The 21,791-nt window shown below is 38.4% G+C and overlaps 1 protein-coding gene across 1 annotated transcript; it reads left to right on the top strand.

Annotated features, from left to right (window-relative positions):
• Window positions 1-218: 218 nt before the first annotated feature.
• CLSPN (claspin) lies at window positions 219-18,413 on the top strand. Its single transcript, XM_067311763.1, has 25 exons — window positions 219-239; window positions 1,175-1,304; window positions 1,911-2,365; window positions 3,211-3,384; window positions 3,706-3,795; window positions 4,044-4,116; window positions 4,716-4,824; window positions 5,492-6,045; window positions 7,126-7,317; window positions 8,204-8,397; window positions 8,980-9,182; window positions 9,545-9,609; window positions 10,379-10,584; window positions 11,083-11,243; window positions 11,798-12,024; window positions 12,264-12,378; window positions 13,106-13,187; window positions 13,526-13,620; window positions 14,252-14,416; window positions 14,512-14,633; window positions 15,330-15,457; window positions 15,982-16,087; window positions 16,331-16,413; window positions 16,632-16,793; window positions 17,044-18,413. The coding sequence occupies exons 1-25, from the start codon at window positions 219-221 to the stop codon at window positions 17,155-17,157; spliced, it is 4,026 nt and encodes a 1,341-aa protein (XP_067167864.1). The 3' UTR covers window positions 17,158-18,413.
• The last annotated feature ends 3,378 nt before the right edge of the window (window positions 18,414-21,791 follow it).

The following is a 21,791-nucleotide window of genomic DNA, read 5'->3' as shown; positions in this document are numbered from 1 at the left end:
GAGGGAGGTAAGGCGGGACTACCTGTGAAATCACCCAATAAAACGCAGAGGAGGCGGGGCTGTCGGGGCAGCTATGAGCGCCGATTGGCTGGCGCTAGAGGCGGGGCGGGCCTTGGGCAGCGCGCGAAGACGCGAAGTGGTTTCCTACCCGGCTGCGCGGCGGGAGGGTTTGTGTGGCGCCGGGTCGCGGGTGCCGGTGTCGTCGCGCGGGCCGAGCCATGGCAGCGGCTCCCGCTGAGGTGAGTCCTGCTGCTCTGCGCGGCCGGCCATCGGCGGCCCACTGCCTTACCGCGGGCTCGGGACTCCTCTGACCGCGGCAGGGAGGCCGGCGGGGCTGGGCAGTGAGCGAGGCGGCAGCGTCTTCTCGGTTACCGCAGCGCGCCGGCGGCTTCGCGGCTTCACCGCGCTCTCCCCTCCGCGCCTCGGACAGACTACACTTCCCAGCATGCCCTGTGGCAGCTCCTTCTTCCGTTTTTGCCGCGCGCGGTGCATACTGGGAGGGATGGGTGTCCGGAGCGGCGGGCGCAGTGCATGCTGGGAGAGATAGGGCGGGCGCGGGGCATGCCGGGAAGGCTGGTACCCGTCCCGGACGCAGTGCATGCTGGGAGGGATGCTCCGGCCTAGGCGGCACCGGGGGCGGCCGGTGAGGCCCGGTCCCGGGGACTGCGGGCCTCGGGGGGCCCGAGTCGGCTCGGAGCGGGGCCAGCGCTGAGCGAGGTGTCCCGGGGCCCGCGTGTGCGGGGCCGGCGCCCTCCCCCCTTCGGCCTGCGTCGCCGCGCACAGCCCCTGGGCCCCGTCTCAGGGCCGCTCTCTAGAGAGTACTCACAAGTGTCCACTCCCTCCACCTGCACTGCGCACAATGCTGCTTTAGGAGATGAAATTTCAAAGTTTCTTATAAATCTTTTCACTGTAATAGTCAATGGAGGTCTTCCAGTATGTTGATTTTTGTTTCTCCTGTGCAAGCTCACATTAAACATATTTAAATACCAATAAAGGTTGATGTTGTGTAATCTCCCCTCATGTAAATATAAACTAGTTTTTATAAAGATGATATATGTGCATATATTCCTATGTAAAGGGTTAGCCAAGGTCTTGGAATGAAGTTAAACTGCATGAGTCATTACTGCATAAACAACACTTATCATGATAAGGAAAATTTTACTTTGCTTTGTAGTTTCACTTAGAAGATTTGAAATCAGACTTGCAGAAAACCTCTGATAGTGATTCTGACAGTGGACAGGGCAGCTGTGAAACAGGCTCTCCAGGTCACTTCCACAAGGGGATAGCATCTCTCGATGACAGAGGTCTGTAATATTTCTATAAATAGTGCCTGGAGATGATTGTCTTCAGCAGTGTATTTTTCATTTTACAAATAACTTTTTGGAAAGTTGAGATCATGTGATCTTTGACCTTCTGAAAGTCACATGTTTTTGTTAACCTGTATGAATCCAGACTGCCCTTTTGGTTGCTCAGAATGTGGGCAGAGAGATATCTGTAAACATTAGAAAAACAATTCTTGAGGTTCAAAAAGACAAATGGGATGTGAGTATCTTAATTGCTTATTTTCTTTCTTTTTTATGATTTGCTTAATCTACCAAGAGCAAGCACTTATTTAGTTACTTGCTGTGTTTTTATTATTATTTTAGGGAATGTTACTAATTATTTGTGAATGGTTTTTAGGGTTTTTTTTTAAGTCTAAAAACCTATAGCATCAATTAGGGTCAATTATATATTGCATGATAGAAGAAAAGTGGATTTTGAAAACTTGAATTCCAGTTGTTTTGCTATAGTTGTTGAAATCTATGAAATTTAACAGGTTTATATGTAGATTTGTATTTAAGTGATTGCTTATTAATGGAGTTTACCTCTCTATAACATGCATCCCTTTTTTTTAATATATATTTTGTCAGATTCAGAGGAAGAGATTTTTATCAGTAAAAAAGCAAAACGCAAAAGGTTACTTCAGGACAGTGAAAGTGAAGATGAAGAAGATAGTGGCTCTTTTAAAAAGAATGATACTCTGGGTGGAGTCATGGAAAATGAAGAGGAAAAGGAGAACATTACTGCCCAGAGGAACAAAAAATCTCATCGGGTTCTCCAAGGTCTGCTGGATAGTGATGACAGTGACACTGGTGACCGACTGCAAACTGAAAACTTTGAAATGAGCAAAAAGTCTGGCTTATCTGAGAATGAGCTGGGAGAGGAGAGACCCCTAAAATCTGGGGAAAAATACAGAAAACATAAACGTGATTTTGAAGAAGAAACAGCAAAAAAATCTGTAGGAAAATCAAGGAGAAGAAAGGAGAAAGAAAGAAGGATTGAATCCATTAAACAGCTAAAAAAAGAAAAGAAGCCTAGAGCAGAGGTATATGTTTTTGACAGAAAATTCCAAATGTTTTCCCAACTAAGTTAAATTCTATTTCTGCTCTTGGTTATTGTGTTTCAGTGCTTCAGCATCACTTGTGTCTACATTACTACAGCAGGCGTGGTGTCCACAGAAATCTGTAATTCTGCTATATAAAGATAGCAGTTTTATTTACAGAGAAAGTACAGATCCTAACACCTGATAATTTAACATCAGTGTATGTGAAGTCAGAGATGATGATAATGGGTGTCCTCTTGAGAAAAAAGGGGTTAAAGAGAGGAAAGTTGATAGGGTTCTATGTTAGTTTGGTAATTCTATGATCTAAAGTGATATGCTATGCTTCAGATTTTTCCTCTCATTCTGCTCATCAGCAATAGTTAAATGACATCAAGATTTCTCTTTACCCCGTTGCAATTCTAAGGCTGTAGCATCACAAGATGGAAGCAGATCATGCCGACTAATGGCATCAGTTCAAATAGAGTGGCAGTAGAAACACTGTCAAAGAAACAATTTTGGGGATAATAATTGTGTTCCTTGTTGCTATTTATAAAATATTTGAAGTATTAATTTATTTTGTCTGGGCGGTTTTGGTCTTTAGTAGTTCTTCAAAGTCCTTACATAATATAGATGTAGGAAACACTGCTCTGTGAATTAGTTCATCAACCTGCAGTGCTATAAAGTGAATATGACCAGCTTACAGGACACAAAGATGCTAGAGTACAGGTGGCATAAACCTTATTTAACTTCTTATCGTCAAGACCTTTTGCCAGTACTCTTAAATTAATTCTAAGACTGAACAGGAACTTCTGAAATGAACTATGCAAATGCTTTATTCTTATGACAAGCAGGTAGATGGTGGTGAGAGGTATCCTTTTAATGACAGTGGATGTCTTCTTGATGACAAAGAACTTTTCGATAATGGTTTAGAAGAGGAAGAGAAAAATGATTCCCTCCCAGAAGATGAGGAGTCACTAGAAGCAATACGAGCAGCAGTGAAAGACAAAATTAAAAAAAAAAAGGTAACATTGGATAGTAATATAAGGTTTGGGGCTTTTTGAGGGTTTTTTTTTTTTTTGGACAATGCTACACTTCTGCTATAACAAAGAGGAGAAAGTAGTGTTCTGCTTTTTGTTCTTAAGGAAGGACAGATGTTTTCCTGGAAAGATAACACTGCAGGAAAAGTTTTGGAAATCTATTAGAAAAATTGTGCAGCATTTGTGTTTTAATGTTTATGATGACCAGTCATGATTCTGTGCAATTATTTTGACTGTTGACTTGTTTGCCCTTGGTAGTGCCTGTATATCTATTGAAATAAATAAATCTGCTCTTGTGCTCTGTAGAACAAAGACCTGTTTTCTGAGGGTGAAGGCTACAAACATGTATTTGATGATGAGAATGAGGAATCCATATTAACAGAACCAAAAAGGAAGGTAAAGCATTCCTCTTTTTAAAGCTGTCATTGTTTGTTGAAGTGACTCTCCTTGAATGTTTATTGTGTGGTGTCCTTTTAGAACTGTCCTATTTTCTGCTGATTTGGTGTTCTCCTTTTCCTTTTTAACTGGCTGCTTTAGTCTGACTTCTTGCTATTTGAAAGGGGAAAAAAAACTATTTAGAAAGTATAGATGTAGACCCATATTTTGCTCTGTGACTTCAGAGGCCTTTCTTTTCTTTTCTTAAGGAGCGGAAAGCAGCAAGGTTAAGTAAAGAAGCCATTAAACAACTACATAGTGAGACCCAACGACTCATTCGAGGTAAAACTTAAATTCTTTGTAAGTAGAGGGATTATATACTATTAAGATATTTAGGGGAGAAATTGAAAGAAAATATCTGAGAAGCAAGATCCTGCTTTCACCTAGCATGAATTATTCAGGGTTAAAGGCTGCAAGACCGTTTTTAATCAAGGACTTGTTTAAAGGTAGCTTTGTAATTAAGGAAAAAATCCTGCTACAAACATGGTATCTCCCTTGTGCCTATAAATTTACCTTTAACTAGTTATGTAAAGTTAGTTAATATTTAGAAAGTTAAATAGGCATGTAATAAAATTGAAACCGGTCCTGCCATTCTGATACTAACAATACAGTTCTTTTCCTAATGAATTCTGAGCATGTTGCAAACTTGTTCTTCAAGACTGTAGCTGTTGGAACTCTTCCCAAACACTAGTGTTTGCTATATTCAAATTTAAACTATGCTGTTTGTGCCTAGTCAAATGTCTTTGCTGCAAAATACTTGTCTCAAGCTCTTTTGAACTATACTTGTCTCAAGCTCCTTTGAACTTTACAGATATCAAATCAATGTATAATACAGTGCCTTCAATTACTTTTTTATTTTCTTCACCTCCTTTCTCTGGTAGAGTCATCTCTGTCTCTCCCTTATCATGTGCCTGAGGCCAAAAGCATTCATGAATTCTTCAAGCGTAGACCTCGACCAGTGTGCCAAGGAAATGCCATGTTATTGCTGAAGTAAGGACTTAAGCCTTCCTCATGTGTTTTTTTTTCCATAAATTTTGAGGATAACCAAACTTTGCATTAGGCATGCTATAGGAGTAGTATCACATACACATCTGCTCTGTATACAATCACAAATTGTTTCTAGTAAGTGTGGCTATTGCTTTGACTGCAAAGTTTTATTAAGAAACTACTGCTATTTGCAAGGTACCTATAATTCCATAAACACCTGGAAATTAGGAGTGTGTCACTGTTAAGGAGAGGCAGTCTTAACAGAGTCATACCATTGAAATAATCAGGACCTAATAGACAGTCCACATAAAGTAACTTGCTCATGCAAAGTTATCTTAAAGTACTTTAGACTGGACCCCAACTCTACTTGGACAAATTCTTGTTTTGAGTAGTGTATAGTAAAATACTAAAATACTACTGTAGTCACTAAATCTCTCAATTTGTTTATGCTGTATTGTGATAAGGTAACTAAATGATACAAACTCAAACCACGTTAGCTTCCATATTTCCTCAAAATAAAGTTTTCCAGACTTTTGTCCCTTACCTCTTCCTATACATTAATGGCAATAATTAGAAAATGGTTTCTTTCCGTCCGAGTTTTGTCCAGACCTCTTCTCCCCTTTCACAATAGCCATGTTAATGGATGGTATATTTCTTCTGCCTTTGTTAGGTCCACAAAGTATCAGGTCTCCCTAGATGAAGAAACTGCAGGTACAAAGAATTTAAGCATGGATTGCAAAGATGGGCAGATAGAAGGTAATCAATCAGCAGCTAGTGAACCAGAAACAAGCCTTGGCAAAGATGTTAATACTGCCATGAACAAACTTCTTGCTGATGAAGGACAGAACTTGACAGAAGTCTGTGCTGAAAAGCCCAGACAGGATGATGATGATACTCATACAGTTAGGACTGTAGCTGCTAATAATTCAGAAGAACAACAACTTTCTAACATCCTAAGCACTGACTGTAGTGAACAAAAGGAGAATGAAATTCCTCTGGCAGTTGGAGGAAATGCCCTTGAACAAAGAGTCAAAACAGCACCAGAAGCAGCCTGTGAAGAACACGATCAACAAGTGGCACCTAGATTGGTGGCACAGCCTGAAAAAGTAAGGAAGTCCAAGCTGGATAAACTTCGGGAACTGGGGATAGACCTGTCCATCAAGCCCAGGATCTGCGCTGACAATGAATCCTTTATAAACCTTGATGAATCTGATTCAAATAAAGGTATAATTATTATTATTATTATTATTATTATTATTGTAACTGTCTCAGATCTGCCCAAGTAAGCAGGGTCAAACTGAATTTAACTGGAAAACCTCTGAGAAAGGTTTAGGCAGTGGTGACAGAGCAGGGTCAGGCATGTTCTCTTACTGATACAGATTCTTTGCTTTATGTTGGTGTGCATTTTCTTTCATGTGATGCTTAAAAGAGAAGTCTGGACTCCTTACTGTTTAAAAGCTTGAAGGAATGCTCAGTTGTAACTATTTAATGATCAGTAGTTTATTTCCATTCTACTGTAGTAAATTATATCAGTACTTAAAGCAGGAGGGAGTGCTCTTTCAAACTGATCCAAAACAGGGCATGCAGTGGTTATCCGGAAACAAAACCGGCCTATGTTCCAAAGTGTTCACCACTGATTTTGTTAAAAGTCATAGTTGGATAGCAAGCAAAAATTTACTTCTGTAGCAAGAATGTTTTAAACGTCTTTTAGGTACTGGAATTTGAACATCTGAGCTGTTCTTCAATGTTAAATAATTGAATTTTTTTCAGAGAAAGATTGCAAATGGTTAAACAATTCTATAATTCCATTAAATCTGCATATATTAGAAGATATAAGAGGATATCTGGGCTGGATGCTACTTCCTTCATAGTATGCAGAAAACCTCTGCCAAGAAACAGTGATTTTTTTTTTTTTCCCAGCTATAAGTCTAGTTTTAAATATATATGCTGACAGAACTTTAGAGATGCCTGGTGGCTGAAAGGGTAGACTGTAAATGAATTGAGGTACTATGGATAAATCACAGTCAATGGTAAGGTGATTTAATATTAGCTAATATCAATTAAGTGCAAGTTACAGCAAAATATTGTGCAGTAACTTACTGTATTATTAATCAAATAGAGTTGTTTCTTTTACAAACACTACAATATTAAATGTTTAGAATTTTTAATTAACTTCCTTTAATATATTCTCATCCTACTCTTGTTACAACTTTAACACACAAGCTGTTGGGTTTTTTTGCTCTTGTAAATGCTATCAAATTCATTTAATTTGCATTTTGAAATTTAATTAATGTTCATTTAAAGAATTAGAAGCCTTGAAAGCACGTTTCTTGAAGCACACTCTTCAAACATCGAAATCTAAAGTTGAACGGACCATAAACATGAACATTATTCGTAAGGAGACTACAGCTGAAGGAAAAGAGGAACTAAAAGCAGATGTGGTGCCAGCAGTGTTAGTTACAGAAAGCCTAGATGAAACAGTCCACACAAAGCCAGGTAGGTTTGGGAAGAGAAGTGATGATGGTTGAACTGGAAAACACCTTGTCTTTCTCCCCCCCCCCCAATCTCCCCCTCTCCCCAGTCTGCCTCATGAAACACAGATGAAAGAATTTTTATCTCTAGAATTAGTATGTATTTGTTTCTTTGGATATATTTTTTCTAATGAGCATTCCCTGTTTAAAAAAAATAGAGAGAAAGACCTCTTAAATAGTACTGACCATTGAAGAACAGGTTGCCCTAAGTCAGATTTTTGCAACTGGTTCTCTGGATTCTTTTCCATCTGTCCCAATATTGTATATAAACACTTACAAACACTGTTTTCTTCCACCAACTCTCTAAATGTAACTCTCAGATTCCTTGCGTGCTATTCTCATTTAGTAATTCTTCCATCCCTATTTCTTTCTATATTGCAGTTCTTAATAGAAGTATATATATTTGCAAACAAAATACACGTGGAATGTGACTGTCACATTAAACAGACTATTTGGCTGGTACTATAGGCATGTATTATTTTTAGCTGCTCTTAATTATCTCATGTGCTATAGCACATCTGCCCATGGCAATTGGAAGCTGTTGTTCCAAAAAGGCACAGTGGAAAGACAGACCCCACTCATTCAGAGGACTGTGCCGGTGGCATTTATGGATAATGAGGAATCTTGATAATTCGTGAGATTGCGTTGTCTCTCTAAATGGAACTCACTGAAGCTAGGTGCTCTAGTTTTTAAACTGCCAGATCAATTCATAAAAAAACATTTAAAAATAAGTAGTTTTTTAATTCCCTTTTTTGTGCACATAGTTATATTAAATTGGATGTTTGAAGGCAATAAAGCTTAAGGATTCATTGTAGTACATCTAATATATAAACTTGTTCATCTCTGTGTAGGTGAAAAGCTACAAGCGTTGAAGGCTAAACTCCAGGAGGCCATGAAACTCCGCAGGATTGAGGAACGCCAAAAGCGGCAAGCACTGTTTAAACTAGATAATGAAGATATGTTGGAGGAAGAAGAAGAGGAGGAGGAGGAGGAGGAGGAAGAGATGACAGATGAATCTGAGGAAGAGGAAGAAGGCGATCATGAGGTCTAGATGCAGCATTTTTACATAACCTCGTTAACTCCTCGGTTCTGCTGGTCTTTCATAATTAGAATTTGTATGTTATTAATTTTGGGGAAATTGCCTAATAGTTCTGAAGAGTATGAAGAATTGTTACAATTAGAATGTTCAGGATTTTGTTTACCTAGAACTGAATTTATTAGTATTTTCTTTCTTTGTCTAAACAGTGTTAAAAACAAAAATAAGCATATGGAAGATTCTAATGCCACTTGCTCTTTTATATATCCGTGGCTCATTGTACGCAGGGGACAATTTCTGTGGTATGTATGCATACCTAACTGAGATCACCTACGTGGTCTGGGATAGGGTTAGCCATAGCTTTTCCTTTTTAAAGGGATCAGAATGGCTTGCCTGTTCCAAGCACCTCTATGCCAATTTGTTCAGAGTGGGATAGGCATATGTAAGAACTGGGAATGTCAGTCGGTTTCATCCTTCGTATGTTAAAACTTTTCTTCTAAAAGTGTGCATGGACGTAGGCAGATCAAAGCAGTAAACACTATATACCTGGGGTTTTTATTTATTTATTTATTTATTTATTTATTTATTAAGACTGTGGAATTTCTCCTTGAGGAGGCAGAGGAAGATAATGAAGATTTAGAAGAGAAACACATTGAAGATGGTGATAAAGAAACTGATAAAGAATCAATTGATGGAGAAAAGATGGATAAAACCATGCACTGTGATTCTGTTCCCAAACCACCTTCAACAGAGTCTACATTGATGCTGTTTAAAGACAGCTCCTCCAAAATGGGGTAAATGAATTAATCTTTAGAAATGGTGCCCAAACAATTTTAAATCTAATTAATATACATGGTAGATAGTTTGATTTTAGTGCAAGTATTACATGCTTTAATATAAACATATGTGATGTCCTTTTAAAGTGCCTTTTATAAGTATTTTTTTGTCCAGTTCCAATAGTTATATGTGCATTCATATATATTTTGCTAGAAAACCAAATGACTGCAATTGTTATCAGCTGAATTTTCTGTTTCTTAATTGAAGTGTACTACATGTGTTTTTGTGTATTATCGTGTTTTTTGCTGTTAGGTTTGATTAAACAATAGAACTTCATCTTGCATATATTAGCAAATATGTTTTATTTAATAAATTGCAGATATTCTCTTCCTGATGAGAAACTTGAAATAGAAGAAGCTGCAGACAAAGGACCTGCCAAGTTAGGTAAAGTAGATCTACTATTATAGCTACTATTTTTTTTTAAAGGGCACATATAGAAGTTTCTAATTGGGATTGGTATTCAATATTTTTGTTATTTCATCACCTGTATAGTTGGAAAGTATGATTATAAATTTTTTGATGAAAGACTGGGAGGGCTTGAAAGAAGCAAGGGAGAATAAAACTCAAAATGATATTGGTAAAAATGTAGGAACAATCAGAAATCAGTAAGATGAAATTCAGTAGAAAAGTGTGATATGGCTCGTTTATGAAGAAGTTGAGCATATAAGCACAAAGTAATGTATTTCTGGCAAGATGTTGGCGTTGCAGAATAGTATCTGAAGGTTTTACTGGACTACAGATGAAATCAGGTAAAAGAATATGATGCTTTGTGAAAAGGCAGATATTTGGGGATGCATTAATATGAACTTCAAACTAGAAAACACTGATACGGTGCTAGAGAGCTCTCAGTAGAAATGTGGCCTTCAGTTTTGGCATTGCATTTTCATAAGATGTAGACACACTGCGCAGTAGATGAGCAGAATGTAAATTTGAAAGAAATGAATTTATTTTGTCTGGAAAGGAGACCAGGGGAGAACATCGTCTTCTGGAATATAGCAAGATGTCATGAAGAAACAGCAAATAGCTGTTTTTCATGCCCCCTACATATATTACAGGAAGAATTTAATTCATTTATGGTTTGCTTAGAAACTGGGAAAACTTTTTATTAATACAGAAGTTAAGCATTATATTAAAGTATTTGCTTTCTTTTTAGAAGATGATGATTCATTTTCTCTGCCAACACCGGCAAAAGATAATAGCCATAACAGCAGCTTTGAGCTAATTGGCTCCATGATTCCGTCATATCAGCCCTGCAACAAACAGATGTCACGCGGAGGGAACTTTTTATCTGCAACAGGAGGTTTCAGGTCACCCTCCCCAGGTTTTTTCAAAACAAGCTTTATCAGCTCTGCTTCCAAGGTAAGATTCTCAGTCCTATTCATGTCATATGCTAACACAATGGATAATGAATAAATATATTTAATCTTGATTGTCATATATTTTAAAAAAATAATAGCAGAAGAAGGCATCTAGCTAATATCCTTTATATGACTAAGATTTCAGAAAAGCAAGCTCTCCCTGGAGTTTAAAATGTCTCCATATTGGAATGGATAAAAAAGACATTATAAAAGCTTACATTCTAAAGCATCAGAGAACAGATATTATAACACACTTTAGATATCTAAAGTATGTTTGTTGTATTTTTTTTTTTTTAAATATACTCACATGGGCTACACAACATCTCATGTCAGTAAACTGTTAATGATATATCAGAACAATGTGGGCATACTTTAACTTCTTTTAAGGCTGCATGTTGTTTATCCTTTAAAATAGCTTAAATGTTTTATCCAATTCTTGCTTTTGATTTCTAGGGTTGCAAAGCAAATAACTTGTATATTTTTACATTCCCTTGTATAGAGCTCAGGAAAGTTGTCTGAGCCCTCTCTTCCCATAGAAGATTCCCAGGACCTGTATAATGCCTCTCCTGAGCCCAAGAGTTTATTTCCAGGGCCTGGAGAGTCACAGTTTCAATTTTCTCTGGAAGATGACACTCAGAGCCAGTTGCTTGATGCAGATGGGTAAGTTACAGGTGTGAAGGATGACATTTTATGTCCTTTAACTGAAATAGGACATATAGATCAGCACTTGGGATTTAGAGAAATTCTTCTAGGTTATGTAGAGGGATTGTAGAATAAATAGCTCATGTTATTCTGTGCTTTGGTAACTTTTACATAGTACACTGTGTCAATGAGAACCTTCTTTTACTAATCAGTCTTATTTCTCATTTTAATATTAAAGAACAAAAATGTCACTGTTAATGTGTGTTTGTTCATGAATATTTTTCAAGTGTTCTTATTTGCATTTACATTGTCAGGTAAATCAGCAATTGTGAAGCAGATTGTGATTTGAATGTTTGTCTGGCTTACATTTTCGAGATGTATTAATTACTGGTATTCAGGCCAATGGCAGTTATTAAAAGGACAAAAGTGGATCTGAAATGAGATTCAAGTGTGGAACCCCATAATGTTGCTTGTACAATAATCATATCATAGGAAGTTTTCTGGAGAAAAGCTCTGCTAGTGGTCAAAAAATTATACTTGTAAGGCTTTTCTAATCAAAGACTTTTTTTCAGGTTTTTGAATGTTGGACAACATAGGAATAAATATCAGTCCTCAAAGCATCAGCTGACTCTGGCTAGTATGGATGAGAATGCAATGGATGCCAACATGGCTGAATTATTGGATTTGTGTTCTGGACAGTTTAGCAGTCAAACTGAACATGTGCCAAATACCAACAGCAACAAAAAGCAGAACATGGAAGAATTGCTCAATCTTTGTTCAGGAAAATTTGTATCTCAGAGTATGTCCTGAAATTCTGTTCCTAACTTTGCTGGTGATCTGACCTATAAGCTTTACCATAATGCATACTTTAGCTCTGGGCACTAATGCGGAACTTGGAACTTCTGAGAGTTCTGAGAGCTTTAACAATTTGTCGCCTTCATAGGTGCATGCTAACCTGTCATTTCTAAGATGCTTTCTGATGTTCTAGGAGCTCAAACATCTCTGTCTAATAAGTTGCCATCTTATTCCTTTTTGTAGCAGGTTCTCCAACATGGGCATCTTCAGCATCTTCTAAGGCTGAAAAAGACAGTGACATAGAAGATCCAATGGCAGAAGCTCTAGCGCTTTGTTCAGGCTCCTTCCCAACAGACAGGTTAGTGTTATTCTTCATAGATTTACGAAAGTTTATAGTGGCAGTTGTCACATTTCACTCTTGATATGTTTTCCTCTTGTTCAACATCAATTCAAAATGCCTCAAGAGAAAGTGTGGCCTGTTTTGGAGGTGAAGGGGGGGAATATTGCAAATTGCTCAATAATCATTCCTTAAATCAGCAGCATATACTGACAGACACATAAGGAAATATAGATTCTGACAGCTGTTGTGAAGGGAGATTCATCCTCGTCTTTCAGTGATAGTGAAAGATGTGTTGAAGAACCTTCATTAAACTGAGAAAAGACTGTTAGGAGTTAGGACTTTAGGGTTCTGGACTGTTGCCAGACTGCAAGAACCATAAGCAATTATATTTTCTCCACTGGTTAAACTGGAAAGGCGTATGGGTGCTTGGCAAAAGGATAGTGAGGCTTAACAAATGGGAATATCAAAGAGATCCAAGAGGAATCATGGAGAGCAGTAAATTCAGAAATTAGTACTTGCCCCATGGTTTCTGCAAGTCAGGTCTTGAGGACTTGAAACATTAATGCTAATGGGGATTTTAAGCATTTAAAGCTACGTGCTGTTGGGAGACCATAGCTCTTCAGACTGTTTCTTAAATAGTTGCCCAAGACCAGCTAACGTGGCAGTTGCAGTCTTGCTCTGAATTGTTGCAAAGCTGTCGTTGTTGGTCAGATGAAAGCATGTATTTCATTAATTTTTCCCATAGGGAAGAAGAAGATGAGGAAGAGCAAGAAGAACTTGGTGATTTTCAACTTATAACAGACGACAATGCCTTTGATAGTGAAGAGGTATGAACTGATGGAACAAAGTGATTGCTGCAGCATTCTGACTATAAGAAATGCATTTATCTTTTCATTTTTTTTTAATATATCCATCAGTGCCAAGTATCATGTCTTCCAGAACAAGTTACTAAAACATTTTTAAGACCAGTTTGGATCACTTACAATGTCTACTTAATATTCCAGTAAGCTGGATAAAACATCATAGCTTAGCAAGTCCTTTGCAAAGTCTGCGGTGTTTTAGTCCGTGTTTATTGATTGAAGGACAGAGGAGGCTGACATTACAAAGCAATCCACTTGCAGAAATTCCTACATCTCTGAAAACTTTCTTTTTTTTTTTTTGACAGGATGAAAAAAGTGAGGATGGTGATGCTGAAGAAGCAGAAATTAGTGATGAAGAAGAAGAACTGTTGAGACATAGACAGGGCTTGAAGAAAAAACTGTAAGTAGATTTATTTTATCCTAATTGCTAGAAAGAATAGAATATTAATAGCACTAGAAATTTAATCTGTAATTCCTCCCCCTACCCCAGCATTAGTGGCTTGAGCACAGCTGTTTCTTATCAAGATGCTGTTTATGTGACTGTGGGTTTTGCTCTGGTTTTTGGTTTTATGCTTTTGTGCTGTTGGGTTGCATGAGTTTAACCACATTGCTGGTGGGCTATAGAGGAGCTAGTAACATTTAAAATGGAAAGCAAAAGGCTAGGATGAAAGCAATGCAATGCTTTTTTTACCAAAAAAGGGAGTGGGGGAGTATTGCTCTCATTCCTCATATCTTAAGGTCTTTATTCTAGTAAGTGAAACATCTGGTTGGCAGTTACTGTCCTCACATTTGGTAGACAACTGGCAAGAAATCTGGTGGATGACAATGATCTGGGGTATTGCACATTGGCAGGCTGTGTATGTAAGTGTGCAAGAACTCTAGTGTTAGTCCTTTCAAACATTACAGGTGAATCATAGTTTCTCTTCTATGATATGTGCTAATTTCATCTCAAAATATAGACCTTACTTTCAGAAGATTTGTGTGATGATTACGGGTCTGCCAAACTGAACTCTTTTAACATTCTTTTATAGAAAACTACAGGATTTCATGGAGGATGAAGCAGAGCTGTCAGGGAGTGATGTGGGAAGTGAGGATGAATATGATGGCGAAGACCTGAATGAATATGAAGAAGAGATTATTGATGAGGAACTCCCTACTGACGTGGAACTAGAAAATCAAATCCAGAAATTACACATGTCAGTGACAGTATGGGTATATGTTTATGTGTTTGAAGTCATGGCTCTCAGGTATGATCTGGACTAACCCAACCTTCTTTCCTTTGTTTTAATAGGAAGGCAATGCTTGATGATGACAAGCGTCAGTTACGCTTGTACCAAGAGAGGTATCTCATTGATGGGGACCTGCACAGCGATGGCCCTGGCAGAATGAGGAGATTCAGATGGAAGAACATAGGTGCCTTTCTGATCCGTAGTCAGTAAATGGGGGTGAAAGTTTGGAAAGGGTCTTTGCACGAAACGTGGAAACCTGCATAGTAGGGACTGAATATTTCCTTTGGAAATAAGTGATACTATGTATTTCCATAGTCAGTTTTTTGCCTCAAACAAGGCAGAGGACACTTAATGCTCTAGAGAAAATTCCTGGTGCACTGACTCTGCCTTTGACACAAGACTTACTTATTCATAATAGTGCAGACTGGAGACTATCTTTGTGTTCTGCATAGAAACCAGTAAATTAAGGAGAAACATTCCATGTTTTACTGGTAGTGAAGAACAAGTAGACTAGGGCAAATGTAAATTTTAATACTTATTTGCTCTTGGCTACTCAGTTACCTTTTATATTTAAATAAGAATGTGGTTTACATATACGTAAGCTACACAGATTCTGTCTGCAGAATGCTTGAGTATCCTGCCTTAGTACTTCTCTGTGTTTAAAGCTGGCCAAATGGTTCTAATCTTGTCAAATGATGCTGCCCAGTACTCCCTGTAGGTACATTTCCACTGGGTCTTTTTTCTCTGTTTTGCTAAATGTTCTGGTTCCATCTGTCATCCATCTAAATGGGAGAAAGCATTCTGTGTGTAATTCCCTTCTGAGATACATTTTCCAGAATTGTTTAGAAAAGATAATTAATTATTTTCTCTTCTTGTCTAGATGATGCTTCACAGATTGACTTGTTTCAGAGAGATTCGGATAATGATGATGAAAATGAAGAGCTTGATGAGACAGAGGCAAAGTGGAGGAAAGAGCGATTTGAGCGAGAACAGTGGCTTCGCAAGCAGGTATTGGTTTGTTTCCAGTAAGGTATCTTGCTTAATCCTTCTCAATACCATTACCTGGTGTGAAATTGTTAGGTCGTCAGGTTAAACTCTGGAAAAAATACCATTCATAAACATATCTTTGTTCATGTTTTCAACATGAATTTTGCTCTTTATGTCTCTTCTGCAAGTATTTTAAAGAGGGAGCAACTAATTCAGAATTCAGAAGGGAGAGGCAAAGGAGCTATGTTCTGAAACTAATCACTATCAAAGCTAGAATAGGTTTCTTGTACTGGGAACATAACTCCATGTTTTAGAAGTTTCAACATTAGGTCAGCTTTGTCAGCTGAATGTGATGTTGTTGTTCATTAATAGATAGAATGAGGATGATAAAGTATCTAACAAATTGCAATAAACTTTTTCAATATAAAGAAAATAAAAATGAATATATAAATCAGGGTAGGGCTTGGTCTACTTAAATTACTGAATGAAATGTTCATTCTTAATGTAAGCTTTCTCAATTTAACAAAATACCTTCTCTGCTACAGAAGGAAAAAAATAAAGAGCAGGAGGAGGAGGAGGAGGAAGTCGGTGAAGATAGCCAATTTATGAAACTAGCAAAAAAAGTAACTGCTAAGTCCCTACAGAAGAAAGGTAAGTTTACTTCTTATTGAAGTGGCAACCAAATGAGAGATAGAGTTTAACTTTCAGTTGTTGCTACCTAGTCTCCAGTATCTATCAGTAGTATAATTTGATGTGGATTATTTTTGTCTGTAGCATTTATTGTCTGTTGTCAGTTCTGAGTTCTTTAGTTTGATATAAAATTTACTTTGATAGAAAATTATATTCTTTCATATGAAGTTCAAAAACTGACATTCTCCTCTTTGTCTCTGCTAGCAAGCCCTGTAGTAGTGGTGCAAGAAACAAAACTGTTGCCCACGAACCCATTTGAAGCATTCAGACCTGCCAGTGATGTCCAGGTTGGTAATGGTTTTGAAGAATGCTGTTTCCATACTGCATCTGTAGAACGCGTCTGAGTTGGCTAATCCTAGATTCTGGCCATCAGTGCTTTGTATGGTAGTGAGGAAGTACCCAGCAACATGTTAGTAGGGAGTAGTCTTTTCTGTGAAGAGTAGCCTACTAAAAGAGCTGTCGTGGTTGTGTGTGTGGCTTAACGTAGCATTTCTTTGTTCTTCAGCTAAAAAATGGGTCTCTCTTGAATAGACCTAAAGCTGTACTTCAGAAACTAGCAGCAATGTCAGAACTTAATCCAAATGCTCCTCGAAATTCAAGGAATTTTGTCTTTCACACACTTTCTCCAGACAAGAGTGAAGAGGCAAAGGAGAAATCAAAACTTCAGGTAAAGATTTATGTGGGAATATATTGTCAGTTGGGTAACGTTTTGCTATGTTATAGCCTCCTAGCTGATTATGCGGTTCTTACTAGATTATTTAAGCATTGCCAAGCAGGTAGCAGCATTGGTATTTTAAATATTTTCAGTGATATCCAGTTGTACGTATGTGCTCTCACACCAAATATGTACACTCATAATTCAGAATTTAAACTGTTTGGAGATTTTGTATTTACTAATGTATCCTTCTCCTTTATAGGTGAAGAAAAGAGGTCCTACTGCAGTAATAACATCCCTGGCCAAGCGGCCCAGGATTGACAGCACAGCACAAATGAATCAAAGTCGAAGCATATTCCAGTACTTGGAGAGCTGAATATTTTTGTTTAGGGCCAGAAGTTGTATCTTGTCTCTTTGCCAGTTGCAGTTTGGTTTGCAAATCTCTACCAGCAATCATCCAGAAGGAAAACAATTGCTATACATTCTTTGCTCTGCTGCCACTCAGCAAGTTCCACTGATTTCCAGGCAATGGTCTTGTTTATTCCCCTTAGTCTTTCTCAGTGTTCCATGGCAAACAAGAGAGCAGAAAATCCATGCTTGGATTGGAATGAAATGCTAACTTGGTCTCTGCCCAAGCATTAAGGAAACTTACACTACTGTATACAGTCCTCACAATCTCAAATGTTGCAATAGTATCTATTCATTGCTGAAAATACCGTTCATGTGATAGGTATGATGCAGAGATGCTGCAATAAGTTTAAAGCACAGATGAAGGAGGTAGTCCTGCAATTTTGGATAAGAAGGAAGCAGTGTTAAATACAGCAGGACATACATTGTTTACACTTTCGTTACTGAGGTAACTATGACTCCCTTCAATGTCTTATTTTCTCTAACATTAAGCATTTACTAGTTTGGTGTCTTGAGACATTCTAGTTTACATTTGAAATATATACTTAAGGGAAAAAAAAAGGCCCAGTCTTTTATGAGGCAGTATGATAGAGATTTCTTTCCAAGCTTTTATTACTGTTTATATTCATAGGTATGTGTATGAATGTGTGTGGAGAGGGAAGAATGTGAATGGCAGATGTAGGAGAGGAAAAGGAGATGTGCAGGTTTTTTGTTTGCTTTTGGTTTTAGAGTTTTCTTGTTTTGAACAACTGAAGACTCTCTTAAATTATCTGTCCACTTGTTTTCTTTCAAGCTGCAGTCCTCCATGACAAATCATCCATTTCTGAACAGCTAGAAATTAAAGGCCTTCTTGGCCTTTCATTTGAAATGAGATGAGAGAGTAAGGAACCATTATTCACAACTACTCTAGATTGTGTGAAAGAAACTTAGGACATAATTAGAATATACAGCATCTCTGATCATACACTCAAGGTGTAAAAGTAGGGACTTGATTATGGTAACACAATGGCCTGTTCTGTAAGACTGAACATCTTCTTAAGACTTTATTTCAAATACTTATGTTGCTGACTCTGTCAGAGAAGAATCTTGAACTGTAAATTTTGTAACATCATAAGCATACACCTGGTGTGCTACATGTAAAATATTTTACTGTATATTATGTTTATAAAGAATTATGGTACTAATTGGAGTGCAATTTTACAATAAAACCTGTTTTTAATTTTGGGGGCAGTTGGAATTAATTTACAGGATTTCACTCAAGTTGTATACGTGTGTTTTTTCAAAATGTTCATCCATCTATGTTTTTTTCTGATGCTTTTTTTTTTTTGGTAGCAACAACTGAATCCTTCAGTAGGAACAGCTGCAATTATATTGGAATACAACAAAAACTACCTTCCCATGTTTATTGGAGTGTAAATGCTGAAGTCCCCAAGTCTTCCACTTGGGTTACGTTTGCATAAAATTGGCCCTAGGAATACATTTCTTTTTACTGCTTCTGTAGTTTTGGTTTTGCTGGTTCCTAGACAAAACTTCCTTTATCATTGGCTTGAGGTATGCTTGCTGCTCTTTATTGGATTTGAACTGGTAGCTTAGACATGGCATCTCAGTCCAGCCCCTTAGAATATTTTTTTCAAATAGCAGGATATCCTTATTTTACTTTGCATATAGAGTAAACTTGGCCACACTGCTCCTGGCTATGCATATACAGTAGCTTGGCCGCTGTCATCTTCTGCATAAGCAAAGGTAATGTGCACTTAAGCCTCTGTGGCTGCTTTAAATTTACAAACACATCTCCAGTTTATTCACAGCTGTGGTGGTAGCATTGCACTTGCTGAGAGCTCTCTCCTACTGGGACTGAACTATGAATGTGCTAATGATGAGATAAATATTGGTGCGCTCTGAAGTCCCTCAGACTTTCAGTTCCTTACTCCCTTAACATCTCATTGCAAACACACTTTGGAGATTGCAATGGTGTTAATCCATGCTAAATTAATTTCATTTATTACCTACTTCATTGAATGTTGAGACACAGCATGCCAGAAAGGTTCTTGAAAGTCTTGCTTACTGGAAGTTTATATGCAAACTGTAATCTTCAGGAATGCAATGCATGAAAACATGTTCTGAGTGTTAATAAAAAAAAATAAGCTGGAGGGAAAGGACTGTAAGGTTTTAACACCTTGAGTTTTTCAACGTAAAACACTAGGCTTTTATTTTCTTTTATTTGTATTGCTGTAGAGCAGAAATACCGCAGTCAGATGAGATTTGTCAAACACATGTTGTGCTTTTCACTTTTTAATGTGTTTCTCCTTTAGAGGTGCAGTAGATTTTACACGACAAGGACCACAAGTCTTGGTATAGGACAGATCATTATTCAGAAGATGAGAAACAGAGTGGGGTTGGAAGGGCTGTGCAAGTGGCTTGCTGAAAAAACCCTGATGTATACAAGTGGAATCAGTATTAGTAGCTGTAACAGTGCATTCCACCCTGTAAGTATTTACAAAGTACAGTGATTTGACAATCCAAAACTATTTTTAATTCCTTCTTACTAGCAATTCTAATAATTAGCATACCTGCATTTGGGGCATTTGAAAAATTGTTTCCATGTTTTTTTAGGGAAGTGAATGAAGGAGGAAAGGTCTTTTATCAGCAATCTCTTAAAGGGCAACTTAATTGAAAGTAGATTACTGAATATCCAGTTAATTCTTTATCTAAACAAATGTTTGCACTGATTTGTAAATTATACTAATTCAGCACAGATTTGCAAGAAAAAAATTCAAAAGCTGCAAAATTCAGCATCTTTCTTAATTTTGCTGTTAACTCCTGCCACTAGAGAGCAGTAATAGAATGTCCTTCCTCTAGGAAAAGGGGAAGGAAGTATGATTAAAGCTTAAAATTCACTCTGACTCAAAGGGAAATTGTTATAGTTTTCCATGCTCTGCAGAATTGTAAAGGATTAGATGCAAATTAGCCACTTCCTTAATTAGACATATATTTTTGCATGCAGAGGTAGTAGCTTTCAGAGGTGTCCAGTAGAGGAAGAATACCTTCAGAGGTCTGTCTTTGCCGTAGCGCAGGATGTGGTAGCCTGATACAAAGATGGCATTTGTTCTGCCTTCCCTCAGAATAGAGCTGCTACCCAGGAAAAAGATGTTTCGCTTGTTCCAGAGCTAATTGCCTTAAGTAGAAAAATACTATAAGGCCTGAAGAGCTAAAGGGGATGGGAAGAAGATTTCTGGCTATTACTGCTCCGTGTAAACATTTAAACCCCCACCCTCCCCCCCCAAAAAAACCTTCCCAGAGTCAGTGCATGCGAAATCCTACTCTTAAGCCACTATATTACACGTTATACGCTCCTTGCATGGGAAGTATATTCCATGCAGCGCTTTGGGGTGGCAGGCAACTCTTACAGGACCTGAAATCTCACTTTCAGGAGGGGTTGAACCATACTCTGAGATGCTGCTGCTCCTTGTGCCAGACTCCACGGTGCCACCAGGGACAAAAGAGTTGTAGTTTTGGCCCTGGTCCTTCTCCGTGCTCCCATCCGTCTTGGTGACCTGTTCTCATCCACCTTCATGTGCCAGCTCCCTCCGTCCAGCCTTACGTGGGCTGGGCTCCACCCCACCTCCCGTCTAGCACATTAACTCAGCTTTGACTTCTCATTTTCAAGTATCGATTCAGTTCGCCCCTCCCGGCACTGAGATGATGCAGTTGCGCTAAAAGGGAGAAAAATCTCTCTCCCTTCTGCTGCAGGAAGTGCCAAGAGTTGTCTCAGGCTGGCCAATCCGGCTGAGCAAGGAGAGATTGACTAATAGTTACAGCAGAGAGGGGCGAAGGGGTGGGAATGAGAGTCCTGCTCACAGCCCTAGGGCAAGGGGCAATGATGCATTTCAGCCTTTGCCAGAAATGGGCTCTTCTGGGCAGAGCCGCTCCTGACGGAAGAGCTCCTTCCACTCCATTTGGTGCTTTTCCCTGCTAATCGTATGCCTGGTAGTTATAGCTCAGAGTCCGGATTTGTGATGTTTGCTTTTGGCTTTGCATGGCCAATAATCCAGCTATAATCCAGGCTAAATGAGTACATGTCCCCGTGCCTCAGTTTCCCCTACCTGCAGAAGGGAGGGGGGATAATGCCGTTCAGCGCTGATCTGCCTCTAGCCTGCACCACGGGAGCCTTAATGAGAGGCGTGCTGTTAAGCACAGACTATTACCTTGCTCAGAGAATCAGGTCTTAGGAACCTAAATTATAGTGAAGAAATTTAAAAAGAACTCATAAGCAAAAAGAAGGGATGGTCTTTGGTCGATGTTAAAGGTTAATATTGCAGACACGTTTATAATCATAGCTTTCACGACCACACAGCTCCTCAGGGGTTCAAGGCAGCCACTGAATTATGTTTTCTTTTCCTTTTTTTTTTTTTCCCATTTTGCCAAGAGACTGAAAGGGGGAGAGAAAAAAAACTATTTGTTTGTCTTGTCTAATTTAATTTATGTTATTTATCAAACAGACAGGTTATTTGGGAAACCAGATGGACCCAGGCTAAAATCATCTGTATTTCCAACATGTGAAAAATTATGTCAGAGTGGACACATGAAAAGGAGCGTGCTGTA

Source organism: Apteryx mantelli, chromosome 27 (assembly GCF_036417845.1).
Source record: "Apteryx mantelli isolate bAptMan1 chromosome 27, bAptMan1.hap1, whole genome shotgun sequence".
Lineage (NCBI taxonomy): Eukaryota > Metazoa > Chordata > Aves > Apterygiformes > Apterygidae > Apteryx > Apteryx mantelli.
This window is presented reverse-complemented; position numbering and strand designations above follow the sequence as displayed.

Excerpts from the sequence above, each read along its gene's own strand:
- CLSPN (XM_067311763.1), top strand. The coding sequence starts at position 219 with ATGGCAGCGGCTCCCGCTGAG. Across the intron at positions 3,796-4,043 it reads TAACAGAACCAAAAAGGAAG|GAGCGGAAAGCAGCAAGGTT; the intron begins GTAAAGCATTCC and ends TCTTTTCTTAAG. Across the intron at positions 9,183-9,544 it reads GACAGCTCCTCCAAAATGGG|ATATTCTCTTCCTGATGAGA; the intron begins GTAAATGAATTA and ends AATAAATTGCAG.